General features: G+C 57.1%; 1 protein-coding gene across 1 annotated transcript in view; it reads left to right on the plus strand.

Moving 5' to 3' along the window:
* Positions 1-1127: 1127 nt before the first annotated feature.
* The window catches only part of LOC149748825 (uncharacterized), a 122223-nt gene continuing 109873 nt past the window's right edge, over positions 1128-13477 (plus strand). The window contains exons 1-2 of the mRNA XM_089915896.1: positions 1128-1243; positions 2623-3425. Coding sequence (XP_089772022.1) covers positions 1128-1243; positions 2623-3425 — 919 coding nt within the window. The remainder of the gene's footprint in view (positions 1244-2622; positions 3426-13477) is intronic.

Here is a 13477-nt window from a genome sequence, read left to right on the forward strand (position 1 = left end):
AGAGAAAAATAAATCCAGGAGACCAAATTCATAGTCTCTTAGTGAAAGCAGACACGAAACAAGTGAGCAGCCATAAGCTCTGATAAGTGCAAGCAAAGTCTAGAGAAGAGAGTGATAAATTCTGTAGGGAAGGGACCAGATGGCAGGTCAGGAGAAACTTCCAGGAGGAAGAGATTCCTAAACTGAGTTGGGAAAGGTAAATATTACCTTGTCTATCTGTGTGTGAGGGTTGCGGGGTGGGAGTGGGGGGATGGGCTCCAGGCAGAAGTCAACGTGTTAGAGGCAAAGAGGCATAAACTAGGAGGACAGGAGGACTCATTACAAGCGTTTGGTATTGATGGAGTGTGAGAGGGGCAGCGGCGGAGGACGGGTGAGACAGGAGAAGTGAGCAGAGCCTTCAGACTGTGCTAGGCAGTTTGGAACTCGGTTTTACCTTAGGGGCCATCTGGGGTCGTGAAAGGGTTTTAAGCCAGAGTGTGAAGTAGCTTAAACGGCAGGGAGCCAGTCTAAAGGCAGAGAGGTCAGTTAGGAGACTGTTGCAATAGTTTCTAAGAGACAGTGACATGAGGATGGCATGTGCCCCTAAGCAAGTGAGGACAAATCACCCAGTCACTGTGTGCCTGAGTTGGCCCTGCTTATGCAATGGGTTCATTATGAACTGGTGGTGAACCTTCAAATGGACCTTTGGAAAAGACAGGTTGGTAAATTTAAGATCAAGCATTCTTCAAGGATACACCTGAAGCAAATACAAAGAAGGAAGACGCTAACGTAAATCCAGGAGAACAAACTCCTTCCTGTGGGCTCCAGCCACCAAAGAGCTCGAACCCACTAGATTTAACCATGATGCCCTAGCACCCGGGACCCTGTCTGTCTAGCCCAGCCCAGCAGCTGGCTGTGGTGGGTGCTTCAGATGAGAGGTTCTCGGGGAGGGACCCCATTTCCAACCCTTATGCTATTTCATTCAAGGCTGCAGCCTCCGAGGCAGTTCAGCTGGGCCGGCCTCAGTCCCCTCCGACCCAGCCCTGCTGTGGGATCCAAAATTTATCTGGACCAACCTTCCCGACCCCAACCCCACCCCTAGTCGAGTTGGGAACTAAGCTTGCCTGGAATTAAGTTTTGATTGACAAATGGCACTGCCTTTCAGGAGTAAAGAAAGCGGACAGCAAGCAGTGATCACTCAGAAGAACTCCGGGGTTATAGCAGCAGAAGGAAGAGACAGCAAGGTGGATGGGGGACAACCAGGGTGGGGCTGGAGGCAGGCTTCTCTGCCACTGCTGCCCACCATCTGACTGCTAGTGGGCCCCTTGCTTCTAGGGCCAGAGGCCTTAAGGAAGGGAATGAAAGAATCATCCTGGCAGCAAGGGGAGAAACTGGGGTCCTCGTTAGGCCACAGCAGAGTCTACCTCCAGACCTGTCTGCAATCCCTCTGATCTCGCCGACAGCTCCTTCCCCCCCCCGCCCCCCCCCAGGTTATCAGGAGGCAAAGGAATAAGATGAAGCGTTTCACATAGATGGTATTTTTCTTTCCAAACACTTAAGCCTCTATGGTCTCGCTGATCTTGCATCTTTCCGGGAAAAAGGGCCCAGGACGCAGGCTTGGCATTTCAGAGTTTGAAGTAACTTCAGAGGTTATTCAGTCTGCTTCCCTCACATCTAGGGATGCGAACACTGAAGGGGAAAGATGTGAAGTAGCTTGCCCGGGGTCCCAGGGATGCCCCTCACTCCTCCAGTCTGCTTGGTCCATGTTGCTGTCTGGCCTCTTTGCAAATGAGGCCTCGTGTGAGGAAACAGAGCTGGAATTAGATAGTTCTGTGCAGCCTGTTCACCCCAGGGTGTGGCTGCCTTAAGGGGGATCTTACGCTTTAGTGGGCTCCCTTATCTGTGAAATGAGGTTAGTGTCACCTTCACACCTCCCTTGCAGAGTTGATGTGAAGGTTACTGGAAACCACACTTGTGTGAGTGCTGTAGTCCTGGCACCCAGCAGGGGTACGTGGTGTTTTCCCTAGTGAGCTTTCGCCAAGCCCATTGCGTGGAGGTGGGCATGGAAAGCCAGCACTCTTGTGACCCACGTTCCTCCCTGCAGCCTGGGTGGCAGAGAAGGGGGAAGAACAGGGTGGTTAGCTCTCCCTGGGGAATGCAGCGTCATCGAATATTCTCTAGTCCAGATGTTAGCCTTTCATGCCCAAGACCAAACCAAGGGCGTCTGGGAACAAACACTTCACTGAGAATTTGACTAGGTTGTGGGTAGGCAGAGAGTTCCTTGAGGCGGCCCAAGACGTTGATGATGGGAGGGCTCTGTGATCAGTTCGTTGTTTGCCCCAGACAGAGACCGTGCGGGTGGGAAAGGAGGAACTCACGTCTGGGGAGGTCACGTATCCTTGGACCGCCCTCCTCAAGATCCCCGATTCCCCAGCTCCTCCTGAGGACAGCTGTGATATAGTAAAATGAGCCACGACCGCGTGTCAGAAAGCTTGGTTGCCCTCCTGGTGCTGCCATTCGCTGCGTTGTTCACGTGGAGCCCTGGGCTCCTGGGCTGGTCCCTTGGTCTCTCCGAGCGTCGGGGTTCTCATCCGTGACATGAGGATGACGGCTCCTCCAAAGATGTTTGTATTCATAAAATAGTGCCCTAGAACTACTAAATACAAGCCGTCTCTCTCCAAACTCCTGGAACAATTCAGTCTTTTCTCTCCCTGAGACCTCGCGCTCTCCATTCTCGCCACCACTGAGGCCACAGTCTCCAGTAACCAGCTCGCTCGTCCCTCGAGCTGTTCCCGAAAGCCCCACCAGGAGGCGTCCTTTGCCCGCCGAAGCAGGCCGGGCTCGAACTCCTCGGTGCCGGGGTGGGCGCCCCTTTGCGCAGGGCGGTGCAGGATGCGGGCTGCGCCTAGGTCCCCCAGAGGTCGATCAAACGCAGCGCCCACACCTCGTCCCGCGGCCGTTCTGTCGCGCGCGCCCCTCCCGCCCCTGCCCGGAGCCGCGTCCCCGGCCCCGCACCTCCCGCTCGGCCTCGGTCCACCCCCGGGGCGGCGGCAAGTTTGCCTCTGGCCGCTCGGCCCCGCCACCGCTGCGTTCCTCCAGCACCCGGGCCCCGGGCGCGCCGCGAGAGGCGGCGGGCGGGCGGGCGGCCGGCCCGGCGGCCCGGCGCTCGAGCCCCGAAGGGGCGCCCCCGCAGCTGGCGTGCGCGGGCCGTCGCAGTTCCCGCGCTGCCCGCCGGGCGGCGCCCCGCGCCTCGACCGCGCTCCTCCCGCGCTGCCGTCTCCACGCTCGCTCGCAGCCGGACACAGACTCTGCCTTCAGCTGCCAGCGGATCGCGCTGGAGCCGCCACGGCTGCTGCGGAAGAAGAAAGAAAAGGGAAACAACAGCCCGGCCGTCAGCGGAGCAGCGCCCAGCCCCAGCTCAGCCCTCGGAGTGCGGAGCCGCCCAGGTAAGGGCAGGGCCCGCCGCGGCGCCCCAGGCCCGCACCTGCGCTGCCCCTGCGCCCCCCGCGTCCCATCCGCGCGGAGCTCCGCGCGCGCCCGAATCCCCTACTTCTGACGTCTCTGCCTCTCCTGCCCTCCGGGGCCGCGGCCCCGCACCCTTCCCCTGCCCCCACCCCCACCCCCCTTCCCTGCGCCCTTCCCTCCCTCTCCCGCCTTCAGCCAGCCTGTCCCCTGCACTCTGGTCCCTGCGTCTCCCTATCAGGCTCCGAACCCCCATCGCTCTGCGCCCGTAGTTCCTCCAGTCTCCATCCCCATCTCCCTCCCTCCGCATCCCTTCTTCGGGCTCGCCGTCCTCCCGCTCTGGTCCTCCCCCTGACCCTGTACAACTCCCAGCTCTGCCTCTGCCCCCTGCAGGGATGACGGCCCCTTCCCCACCCCGCGCTTCTCCCCACACCTCGTCACCCTCCGCTTCTTCGGTCGCCTCGGTCCCCGGCTCCAGTGCCCCATCCCAGCCCGGAGCCCACGAAGCCCCCTACCCCCTTCCTCACTGCCATCTGCCTCGACTGTCCCCGGCCCCTTCCGTGGACTCCTGTCACCACCTCCCCACCCTACACGCCGTCTCGCTTCGGGGGAATAGCGTCCTATGAGAAATGACCCTCTTTCCCTGGACTAATGAGGCTCCTACCCATCCCACCCTAGTTCACCCGAGTGGGAAGTGAGGGAGAAACTCTAGAGACCTGCATTTGGGCGTATGATGCAGGAGGGGGCTGGCGAGGAGAGGGGGAGGGGAGCTGCCTGAGATCCTCCCCAGTGAGGACTGGCAGAGCGGTGAGAGGCTCAGACCTGGCCAGGGTTGGTGGCCAGCTTGCGACAGCTGGGACAGGGGTTTTGGGGCTGCGAGAGCACCTGTGTCTCTGGCTCTGGCTCCCTTGAGCTGAGGAAAGTGAGAGGGGAGGAGCTGGAGCCCGGGGAGAGTTGGCCTTTGGGCTGGGGAGGTCGCGGCAGGGGAGGACCTGGGCCCTCTGGGCCGCCAGCCTGGCAGTGGCGGGGCAATGCGGCCGAGCTTCCCTCCCGCCGGACCTCTGGCTGCACAGCTCTTGGCATCTCTGCTTTATGCTGCCATCTTCCTCCTGGTGCTGTTGTCTGGTGATGCCACAAGGTGCCACCTCCCTGCCTCCCTCCAGTGGCTCTGCTGGGCATGTCTCCCAAGGGCCTGGGTTGTCTGGAAAGAGGAGGGGCCCTCTGGGCTTGGCTGGGCCCCTGTGCCGGGCAGTGGGTGCTAGTCAAGACCAGACCGAGAGGTCCCAGGACTGGCCAAGAGCCCGGAGCCCTGCCAGGAACGAAGAGAACTACCCTCACCTAAGCTCCCTGGGTGACAGGGATGCTTCCAGGAGCACCTGCCAACGGCAGGCATGGTATCTCCTGGGGTAGAGGATGCCTGGGTTGGCAGTGGGCACCTGAGAGAGAAATCTGGACCTGTTTGCTCCCTGAGTGTCTGTGCTCATGGGATGGGGCGAGGGCCGGGGAGAGGTCAGCTGTGCTCCGGTCCCACCCGGAAAGGAAGCCCCGGGAACTCCGCTGGCCATCATCAGGCTCGTATTTGCTGAAGCTGCATGCAGCTCATGCCTCTTCATTAATCAGGTTTATTATGTTCCTCGCTGGCTGGATGTGTTCCTCAAGGTCACGACCCTTTGGAGAGTTAATCTCAGATGCACACATTACAGTGTCTGGGTTTGTTTGTGGAGGGGGGTTGAAAGGAGGTTCTGGTTTTCTGTTTTCCCTGTCACCCCACCTCCCTAGGCATCTTGATCGTTGGCTAGCATTTTCCCCAGCGCTCAGAGTTCTTCCTAGAGACTGGGTCTGCTGCTTGGTCTGGCTGTCCAGTGTGGTTTTCCCTGAGGATGGAAAGGGAACTTTGCATGGTGAGAGAGACGTGGAAGCTCCAGGCAGAAGGTCCCAGCTGCTGGGGTGCAAGGCCTCCTGGACAGTGGGCCTCAGCTGCCCCCGGTGTGGGTCTCAGCCCGACCGAGATGGAAGGAAGGAAGGAAGGAAGAAGGGCAGGATGACCTGTCCTGGGTGACGGGGAAAAACTGTGCGGAAAACAGGAGGAACAGAGAGTAGGAAGCCGTTGGCCATGTGGCTGGTGCGAGTGGGTAGTGGCAGGGAATATGTGTGGGAAGAAAACATCTCTTGTTGCTTCTGCATAGTACGGATCCCTTATGTGGGGATTGAGTTCTGCAGTTTTCCAAATGCTTTTTAGAAAAATTTACTTCACTTGATCTGAACCAGACAAGCATTTTGTCTGTACCACTGCCCTGCAGGGAGCTGTTATTGATCCCCCGGAAACTGACGCTCACAGAGGTTAAGTGACTTGTCCAAGGCTCTGCAGCCACACCTGAGGCCTCTGGGCTCCCAGCCCAGGCCTCTTGTGCTACTACTTGTTGCTTTTTAAAGTCTCAGCTGTTCAGCCCTTCCTCTCCATATCCCGTGCTTGAGCCCTCACATTCTCCAGTGTCAGCTCAGCACCTCTCCCCGCTCTGGGGGCTGGCTGGTCCTTGGTTCTGCATTCTCCCTGCCCGTAGACTGGCTGCTCCGGTGCCCTGGCTGTCCTGCCCCCCTCACCCCAGCAAATCGCTTCCTCTTGACCCCCTCCTGCAGAGAGTTCCAGGTTCTCCCAGGCACGTGGCCTGGTCACCTTGGAACCCACGGCTCCCCCCATCCCACTGGTGCGCAGCCTGACCTTTCTCCCCGGCCACTGTCCCATTTGGGGCTCCAGTGGCTCACCCCTGGGTTATGGTAACACACCCTTCTCCCTGGGCAGCCTGCAGGCACCCGGCCACCACACCTGCCTTCCTGCAAAGGATGGTATTTGTAACATGTGACCAGGTCTCCAGAGCGTCGGCAGCCCCGGGTTTCTGGAGAGAGTTCCCAGACTGTGGCCTGGAGTTTATGACGTCCACATGCTGGCCCTGACTATGCCTCTGGACGTGACCCTCTGCCTCCCTCACCCCAGACACTCTATGCCTCGCCTTTTCCTTTCCTCCTCTGTTCTGCCCGACTACACCTTTCCCAGCCTTCAAGGTGCAGCTGGAGCCACACAAGGTGCAGGCTGGGAAGGACCCCCCCCCCGCCCCCATGTTGGCCTTCCGTCCCAGCAGGAAGTGGAGGCAGCTTCAGCTGCTAAATGCTGGGTAGACCTGGGGTTCCTATCCTGGTGTCACTCCCTGAGTGACTTTGAACAAATTGCTTAACCTCTCACTTGCCTCACCTGTAAAATGGGGGTAATCTCACCTGCCTGAAAGGGTTGTTGTGGGCATGAATAGGAGCAGAATGGGAATGTGGAGGTGTCCGGGGAGCATCCCCGGTGGCTCCTCCCACACTGCCTCTGTGGTTTAGCTCCCAGCTTCTACCTGCTCTGGAGAATTACCTGTCCCTGTTTGTCTCCCCACCTAGACGGCAGGTCCCCTGAGGAGCAAGGCCTTTGCTTGGTGCCTTTTCACATCCTTGGCTCCAATGGAGCAAGCCCTGTCCTTCAGCATCCCATAAATCGGCCCCTGCTCATAGTAGGGACTAAGAAATAGTTGGTACTTGATAAAAATATTTGGTTACATAAAATAGGGTATGCCTTACAGGTAGCAACTCCAATATGAAAAAAACATTTTAAACCACAGTACCAGCCAAGGTAAATGATGGGAAGGAAGGAGAGAATCAATTTAATGTTATACCGCCTGCAAAGTCTACTCATTTCACTCAGTCACCCCCGAGACCCTGTGAGCTAGACGTGATCATCTCCATTTTTACAGGTGAGGAAGGGGGTTCACAGGGGGCCCTGTGGTGTAGGTGTAGCCCACTCCGTGCCATGTCACAGACCAGGGAGGGCTCCAGAACCCCACTTCCTTCCCCTAGACTTGGGCCTGAAAAAGGGAAGGAGAGGCTCTTTATAAAAAGATACATCCCAGGCTTTCTTTAAACAGCTGAGCACCTCTGTCATCTCTGTGCAGCCCAGCAGGGATGGGGGCGTGGTTACCAGCACCTCAGGGAGGCAGGGCCTCCTTCAGCAGGGTTATGAGCAGTGGAGAGCACAGGAGGGCACGGTTGGAACGTGCGGCATGGGTGTGGACGCGCAGCGGCCTCCGGCTGAGCAGGTGTTCAGACAGAGCTGGAGCTCGGGGATGGGAGGAAGGACTTCCCGGCGAGGAGGGGCTGCACAGGTCAAGTGGGGACAGGGGGTGTCCCAGGGATTGGGTGATGGGCAGAGGGACGGGGCAGGTGAGGCAGGGTCCTGTCTTCGGGGAGGAAGCGGGGCAGGGCTGGGGCAGAACTAACTCGAGGCTGCAGGACCTTGAGAGCCAAGCAAAAGGGGTTTGGGATCCTTGGGCAGAGGAGAGAGGTGCCCGAAGGGGTGCGGGCCTGGAGGGTGGTGGCGGCACGGGGCGCACTTGAGCGACACTTCCACGGAGCAGCGGAATGCGCTGACACATCGGGCTCGCAGAGGAGGGAGCAGGAAGTGTCGGAGGGAACTTCGAGATTTCCAGAGATTTCCAGTCTCGGTCTGGAGGATGGTAACAACGCTTTCGGGAACACGGGGGCCAGGGTGGGGTTGGGGGTCTGAGGGAGGCTGGGAAGTGTGTTCCCAGACGTGCTGTGAGCGGGGCGATGGGGCGTCGTCCTGGGTGGCCGTGGGGTCCTGGACAGCAGCCCACCAGTCTGTGCGAGGGCGCGTGCCTAGGGGCATGGGCCGCCCACAGGGCTGGTACCAGGCGGTTCTGATGCCTGAATCTCACTCCCCAGCCTCCTGGGAGCCCGCTCTGTCCTCTCCTCCTGGCGCTGGGACGCTTGTGCCCAGCACTTACTGTGCCTGTCACCTCCAGGGGACCTGCCTTGCACAGAGCGGCTGCTAAATAAATATTTGTCTTATTTAAGTGGCCTCAACTCGTGTTTAGTAAGTGTTTGTTGCAGAGATAAGTTTGTAGAACACGGTGGGTGAGGAGGGGAGAGGAAGGCTGGGTGGGCCTTCAGCCGCTGGGAGTGAGGGTTCCTGGGCTCCTCCGTCACACTGGGCATTGATCTCTGTGACTCTCTCCTCCCCTCCATGGCCCCCCACTCAGTGCTGGACCTGCCTGTTCCCCAGGATGCCGCGGCCCACGTGGTGGGGGAAGGAGCGAGGGTCCAGAGGCTGGTAGGCCTCCCTTTGTTACTGAGTCCTGGGTTTGAGACTGGCCTGCCCCTCACCTGAGGGTTAGCCCTGCCCCCAACCTGGGGGTTAGCCCCGCCCTTCACCTGGGGGTTAGCCCTGCCCCCAACCTGGGGGTTAGCCCCGCCCTTCACCTGGGGTTAGCCCCGCCCCTCACCTGAAGTCCCCCTCTTGCCTCCTCATTCCTTCTTCTGCTTTTCTCAGGGAGCAGTTTGCTCAGAGGAAGCAGAGAAAACCAGGTGTCAGTGGTTATCTCGTTTTGGGGTGTTGGGGGGATGTTTTGGCCATGGAGAGGCTGAAAGGGAAGCTGGGTGTGCACAGTCTCGGGGGCATTTTGGGTGGCGAGGAGGTATGCTGTGGACCCGTGGGGGAGAACTGGCTTGGAAATGGGAAATCCAGGCTACTTTTCGCTGCCTCAGGTTCCTCTCTCTACAATCTGGGGCCTACGATAAACTCGACATCATGGGTTCTCGATTCAGTGAGATAATCACGTGGAGTAGAGGTTCCCCGGAGGAGGGAGCAGGGAGGGGTGTGACCCCCCACGACAGGGAGAGTGGCTGTGGAGAAAACACATACCTAGAATTGGAGTTTAAGGGCCAGAGTTAAAGCTGAGGATTTAATGACAAGTCAATAGCCCAGAGGAGGTTACACTGTGTAAGTGAGAGGCCGGCTACAAAGCACACTTAATAAGAAGGAAAAGTTTAAGAAGCCGAGGGGGATGGACACATCCCAGGCACCGGGGCAGCTGAGGCCGTTTCTGCTGTCCAGCCTGGCAGGGCCCCTGAGTGGGGAGGCTGGGTTTAGGGATGAAGTGCCGCTGTCATCTTTCGGGGACAGCTCTCTGCTTCTCTCTGCCTGTCGGGTGGCCTGAGCAGGGCCTGTTCTTCCCCCAGAAGCTGTGTGGGGCGGTGGTGGCCACTCCTGGATCAGACCGCACGGGAATCCAATCCCAGGTCTTCCAGTCCGATCATGTGGTGTTGGCCAGGGGCTGAGGAGCGACATGCCCACCTCTGTGAGTCTCAGCAGGAGCTCTAAGTGCTTGTTAAATGGTTGCGGTTGCTATTGTTAGAAGTACGATTACGTTTTCATCTTTGCAGAGTCTCTCCCAGCCCTGTTCAGTTCCTAAGATGTTACAGAATACCATCCCTAGCAAGGTCGGTGAGAGGGTGGGAAGGCCTTATTGGGAGGCAGCAGGGGCATATTTTGAAATCATCAGAGAAGTGTATAGCGTGAGTTCAGTCCAAACCCCAGACAGAGGAGGGCCCTGAGGTTCAGGGAGCTTAAGTCACTTGTCCAGGTTATGAGGCGGGGAGTGGCAGAGCTGGGGCATCCTTTTCACTGGGCTTCGTGGCCCTCCACACAGGAGCGAGAGGCTGGAAAAGAGAGACTTCTACAAATCATTTGGTCCCGTCCCGGCATCCAAACAAGATCCGATTAGAACTAAGAAGGAGAAAGATCTTGATTCTTTAAGGCAGCAGGCTGTGCACTCCTTGGGGGCAGGGATACAGCCTTGGGTTTTTGTCTCTAGCACTTGGCTGACACGTAGTAGGTACTCAGTATATACTTGTTAAGTGGACAAATTAGTTCACAGCACCACCACCAATGACAATAATAACAGCTAATAATTATCGACTGCTTATTACGTACCAAGTATGATGCACAGTGCTTTCCATATACGATCTTAGTGCATCCTCTCAGTGACTTTAAGGCACTATTATTACACCCATTTTACAGATGAGGAGGCTGAGATTCAGAGCAGGTGATTAATTGGCCCAAAGTCTCATAGTTAGTAAGAAGCAGAGTTGGAATTTACACCCAGGCGGTCTGATTTCACACTCTGGTGGTAAAATTTCTGTGTGTGTGTGTGGATGCATACACGTGTGTGCACACATGCACGTGTATGTGAAATAGGTACTGATTCTCCCCTAATTTCCTAGACTCCCCTCTGGCTCCCTCACTACTTCTCTTCCCCGTCCTGTAGGCAAGGAGGCCAGGCATGGAAGGGAGCAGTGGACTCTTGATGCTCCGGTGCTTGTCTTCCCTTGGCCTGATTCCTTTGACCCCTGAGTAAGAGCACACTGGCAACACTGGGGGAACGATTAAAGATCACCCCCAACAGAGCTTCTGCAGTAGTACCTGATCGTGTGTCAGTCTTTTCCAACATGGAGGCCATCCAGGCGAGGGCCTGGGGTGGAGGCCAGAGGAGGCAGCCACGTGAAGCCTTCACAAGACTCTCGTGAGCCGAAAAGTTTGAGCATGATGGAGCTCAGGTGACGCGGGACCCCGCGAGGTCCTCGGCCTCACCCTGCCCAGACCAGCCAGGGTCAGTGTGCCCACTATACCCCCAGGGCCCTGGTCCAAGCTGCTCTGCATGGCTGCCCAGAGTATCGGGGGGACCTCCCTGGGGTCTTGGACTCTCAGAAGCATCGTGGAGCCTGGAAAAAATCTGAAGGCACCCTGCTGTTACGGTGTGGTTATTACTGATCTTTACAGCATCTGCCTGGCCTAGTGTGGTTCATAAGATCACAGCAGAAGACCGTCCCCGGCAAGGGTGGTGACGGGGGGAGCTTGGGCATCTCTCTTTCTAGAGGCAGCAAAGACTTTTTCGGGAGTAGAGAGAGCTAGAGTAGGTTTGCGGGGGCAGAAGGCCCCCATGGCGTCATTTCCTGGCAGAGGTCGTGGGTGGAGCTTGTCACCGGGCCCACACCCCACCTCACACCTCCATCAGCACAACTGGCCCTTGAGCTGAGGCTGCCCGTGCCACTTCCTGATGGGTATCACATATGCAGAGACTTGTGATGTCTTGGTGATTTCTTCTCCCCCAAGGATGGCACAGGGCCACAGACCTGTGACGTAGATGGGGCAGGTAGGAATTATCATTCCAGACTCTCAGAATTTCAGTAACTAGCCAAAAACAAGAGTTAGGGATTGAGAGGTTGGATCAGGATCCAGGACTCCTGAGGCCTTGGGAAGGCCACCGCTGCCTGTGCGGATGGTGGAAGCAGTGGTCCTAGGGCACACCTGCTCTTCCTCAGGTTGAGAACGTTGCACAGAATAAAGCAACATTTGTCCAAGAATGATAGTGCCTATTTTATTGCTGGGAAAACTGAAACCCAGGGAGATTAAATGAATCACAGAATCTTATTCCTGGAAGGAACTTGAGGTCATTCAGTCAGCATCCTACCTATGCCTTCCTCATGTCCACAGACAGAATCTCCCCTGGCTAGTTATCTAGCCTCAGCTGCCTCTTCCTCCGCCTCCTCCCCATCTTCTTTTTTTACAAAACATTGTTAATAATACTTTGCTTTAAAAATTAATTAATTTTTGGCTGCGTTGGGTCTTGTTGCTGTGCGCAGGCTTTCTCTAGTTGTGGCGAGCGGGGGCTACTCTTCGTTGCGGTGCGCGGGCTTCTCATTGCGGTGGTTTCTCTTGTTGCAGAGCACGGGCTCTAGATACGCAGGCTTCAGTAGTTGTGGCACGTGGGCTCAGTAGTTGTGGCTCGCGGCTCTAGAGCGCAGGCTCAGTAGTTGTGGTGCATGGGCTCAGTGGCTCCGCGACATGTGGGATCTTCCCGGACCAGGGCTCGAACCCGTGTCCCCTGCACTGGCAGACGGATTCTTAACCACTGCGCCACCAGGGAAGTCCCTCCTCATCCTCTGAAAGCTAGCATTATTGAGCACTTACTGTGTTCTAGTTGCTTGAGATGTATTAAGTTGATCTTCCAACAGCCCTATGAAGTAGGGACTATCATCTCATTTTACAGACGAGCAAGCTGAGGCTCAGAGAGTTGCATAGCTTGCCCAAGGTGACACACCAGTAAGCGGTGGAGCCTGGGTATAAACTCACAGTCTGGGCCGTGCTTTTGACCATTCGTGAGGCAGGCCATCCCTCCCCAGGGAAGCTGTTAATGAGGGAGCACGTGGGAGCACCCAGCACATTGCCTGGCATGTAGAAGGTATTCAGGAAATGCTAATGATTCTCTTCCAAAAGTATCAGAAGGTTTTGCCTCATAGGAGCCAAATCTACTTCCCACGGGTCCTTGTTCTACACCCTTCCTTGGAGCCCCATGAGGCACTTCTCCCCTTCTTCTCCTTCCAGTCCTGGGGATGTGAAGATACCTCGTGAGCGAGAAGCAAAGCCTTCCTCTTCCTGCGTTTCTGTTCAAGACTCACCCATGATGCCCGATCCCTGGTCATGTCCATTTATAGCACACATTGCCCGAGTGCCTCTTAGGTGGCAGGCACGGACACAAAGTGGCCCCGGGTGGGCTCCCCCCAGGGTTGGGCCTTTACTAAATGTGTGCAGAAGTATCTTCTGAATCTGTCAGGTGATGGATTGGGCCTCAGATCCTGGGGGCAGGGAACTGAGGACCAAGGTGACCACCTGCTCCTTTGAGCTCCTGTGAGGCCAGGTGATGCTGCAGACCCCCCACCAGAGGGCCGAAAAGTTCAGATGACCCAAATCTAAGGGTAGGCAACTAGGTGGAGAAAGCTCACCCAGTTTAGGTGAGTGTGGAAAGTAGCACTGTACCATCCTCCTTTGAAAAGCAAGAGTCTTGCCAGAGTCCAGAGTAAATAGGCTGGAACGTGAGTTCTGCCAGGTAGGGTGCAGATCGGAAGCAAACAAGGCATGAGGTGAGTAGTGGGAAGTCAGCTGAGGAAGTGCGCTTCCATCAGCATGAGGCCAGCCGGGCTGGCGGCTCGTGGGCTAGCTCTTCCCCTCAGCTCCTCTTTGGGGAGGGCTTAGCAGAGGGGGTTGCTCAGGGCTTGACCTTGGGCCTCAGGAACTGGGGTGGACCTTTGTCCCATGTCCCTCTTGTCATGTCTCAAGTGTCCGTCCTCATATGTCCTGGCAAATCCTCAC

Source organism: Delphinapterus leucas, chromosome 7 (assembly GCF_059928025.1).
Source record: "Delphinapterus leucas isolate spDelLeu-1000000601 "Yukka" chromosome 7, BTC_Dleu_Yukka2, whole genome shotgun sequence".
Lineage (NCBI taxonomy): Eukaryota > Metazoa > Chordata > Mammalia > Artiodactyla > Monodontidae > Delphinapterus > Delphinapterus leucas.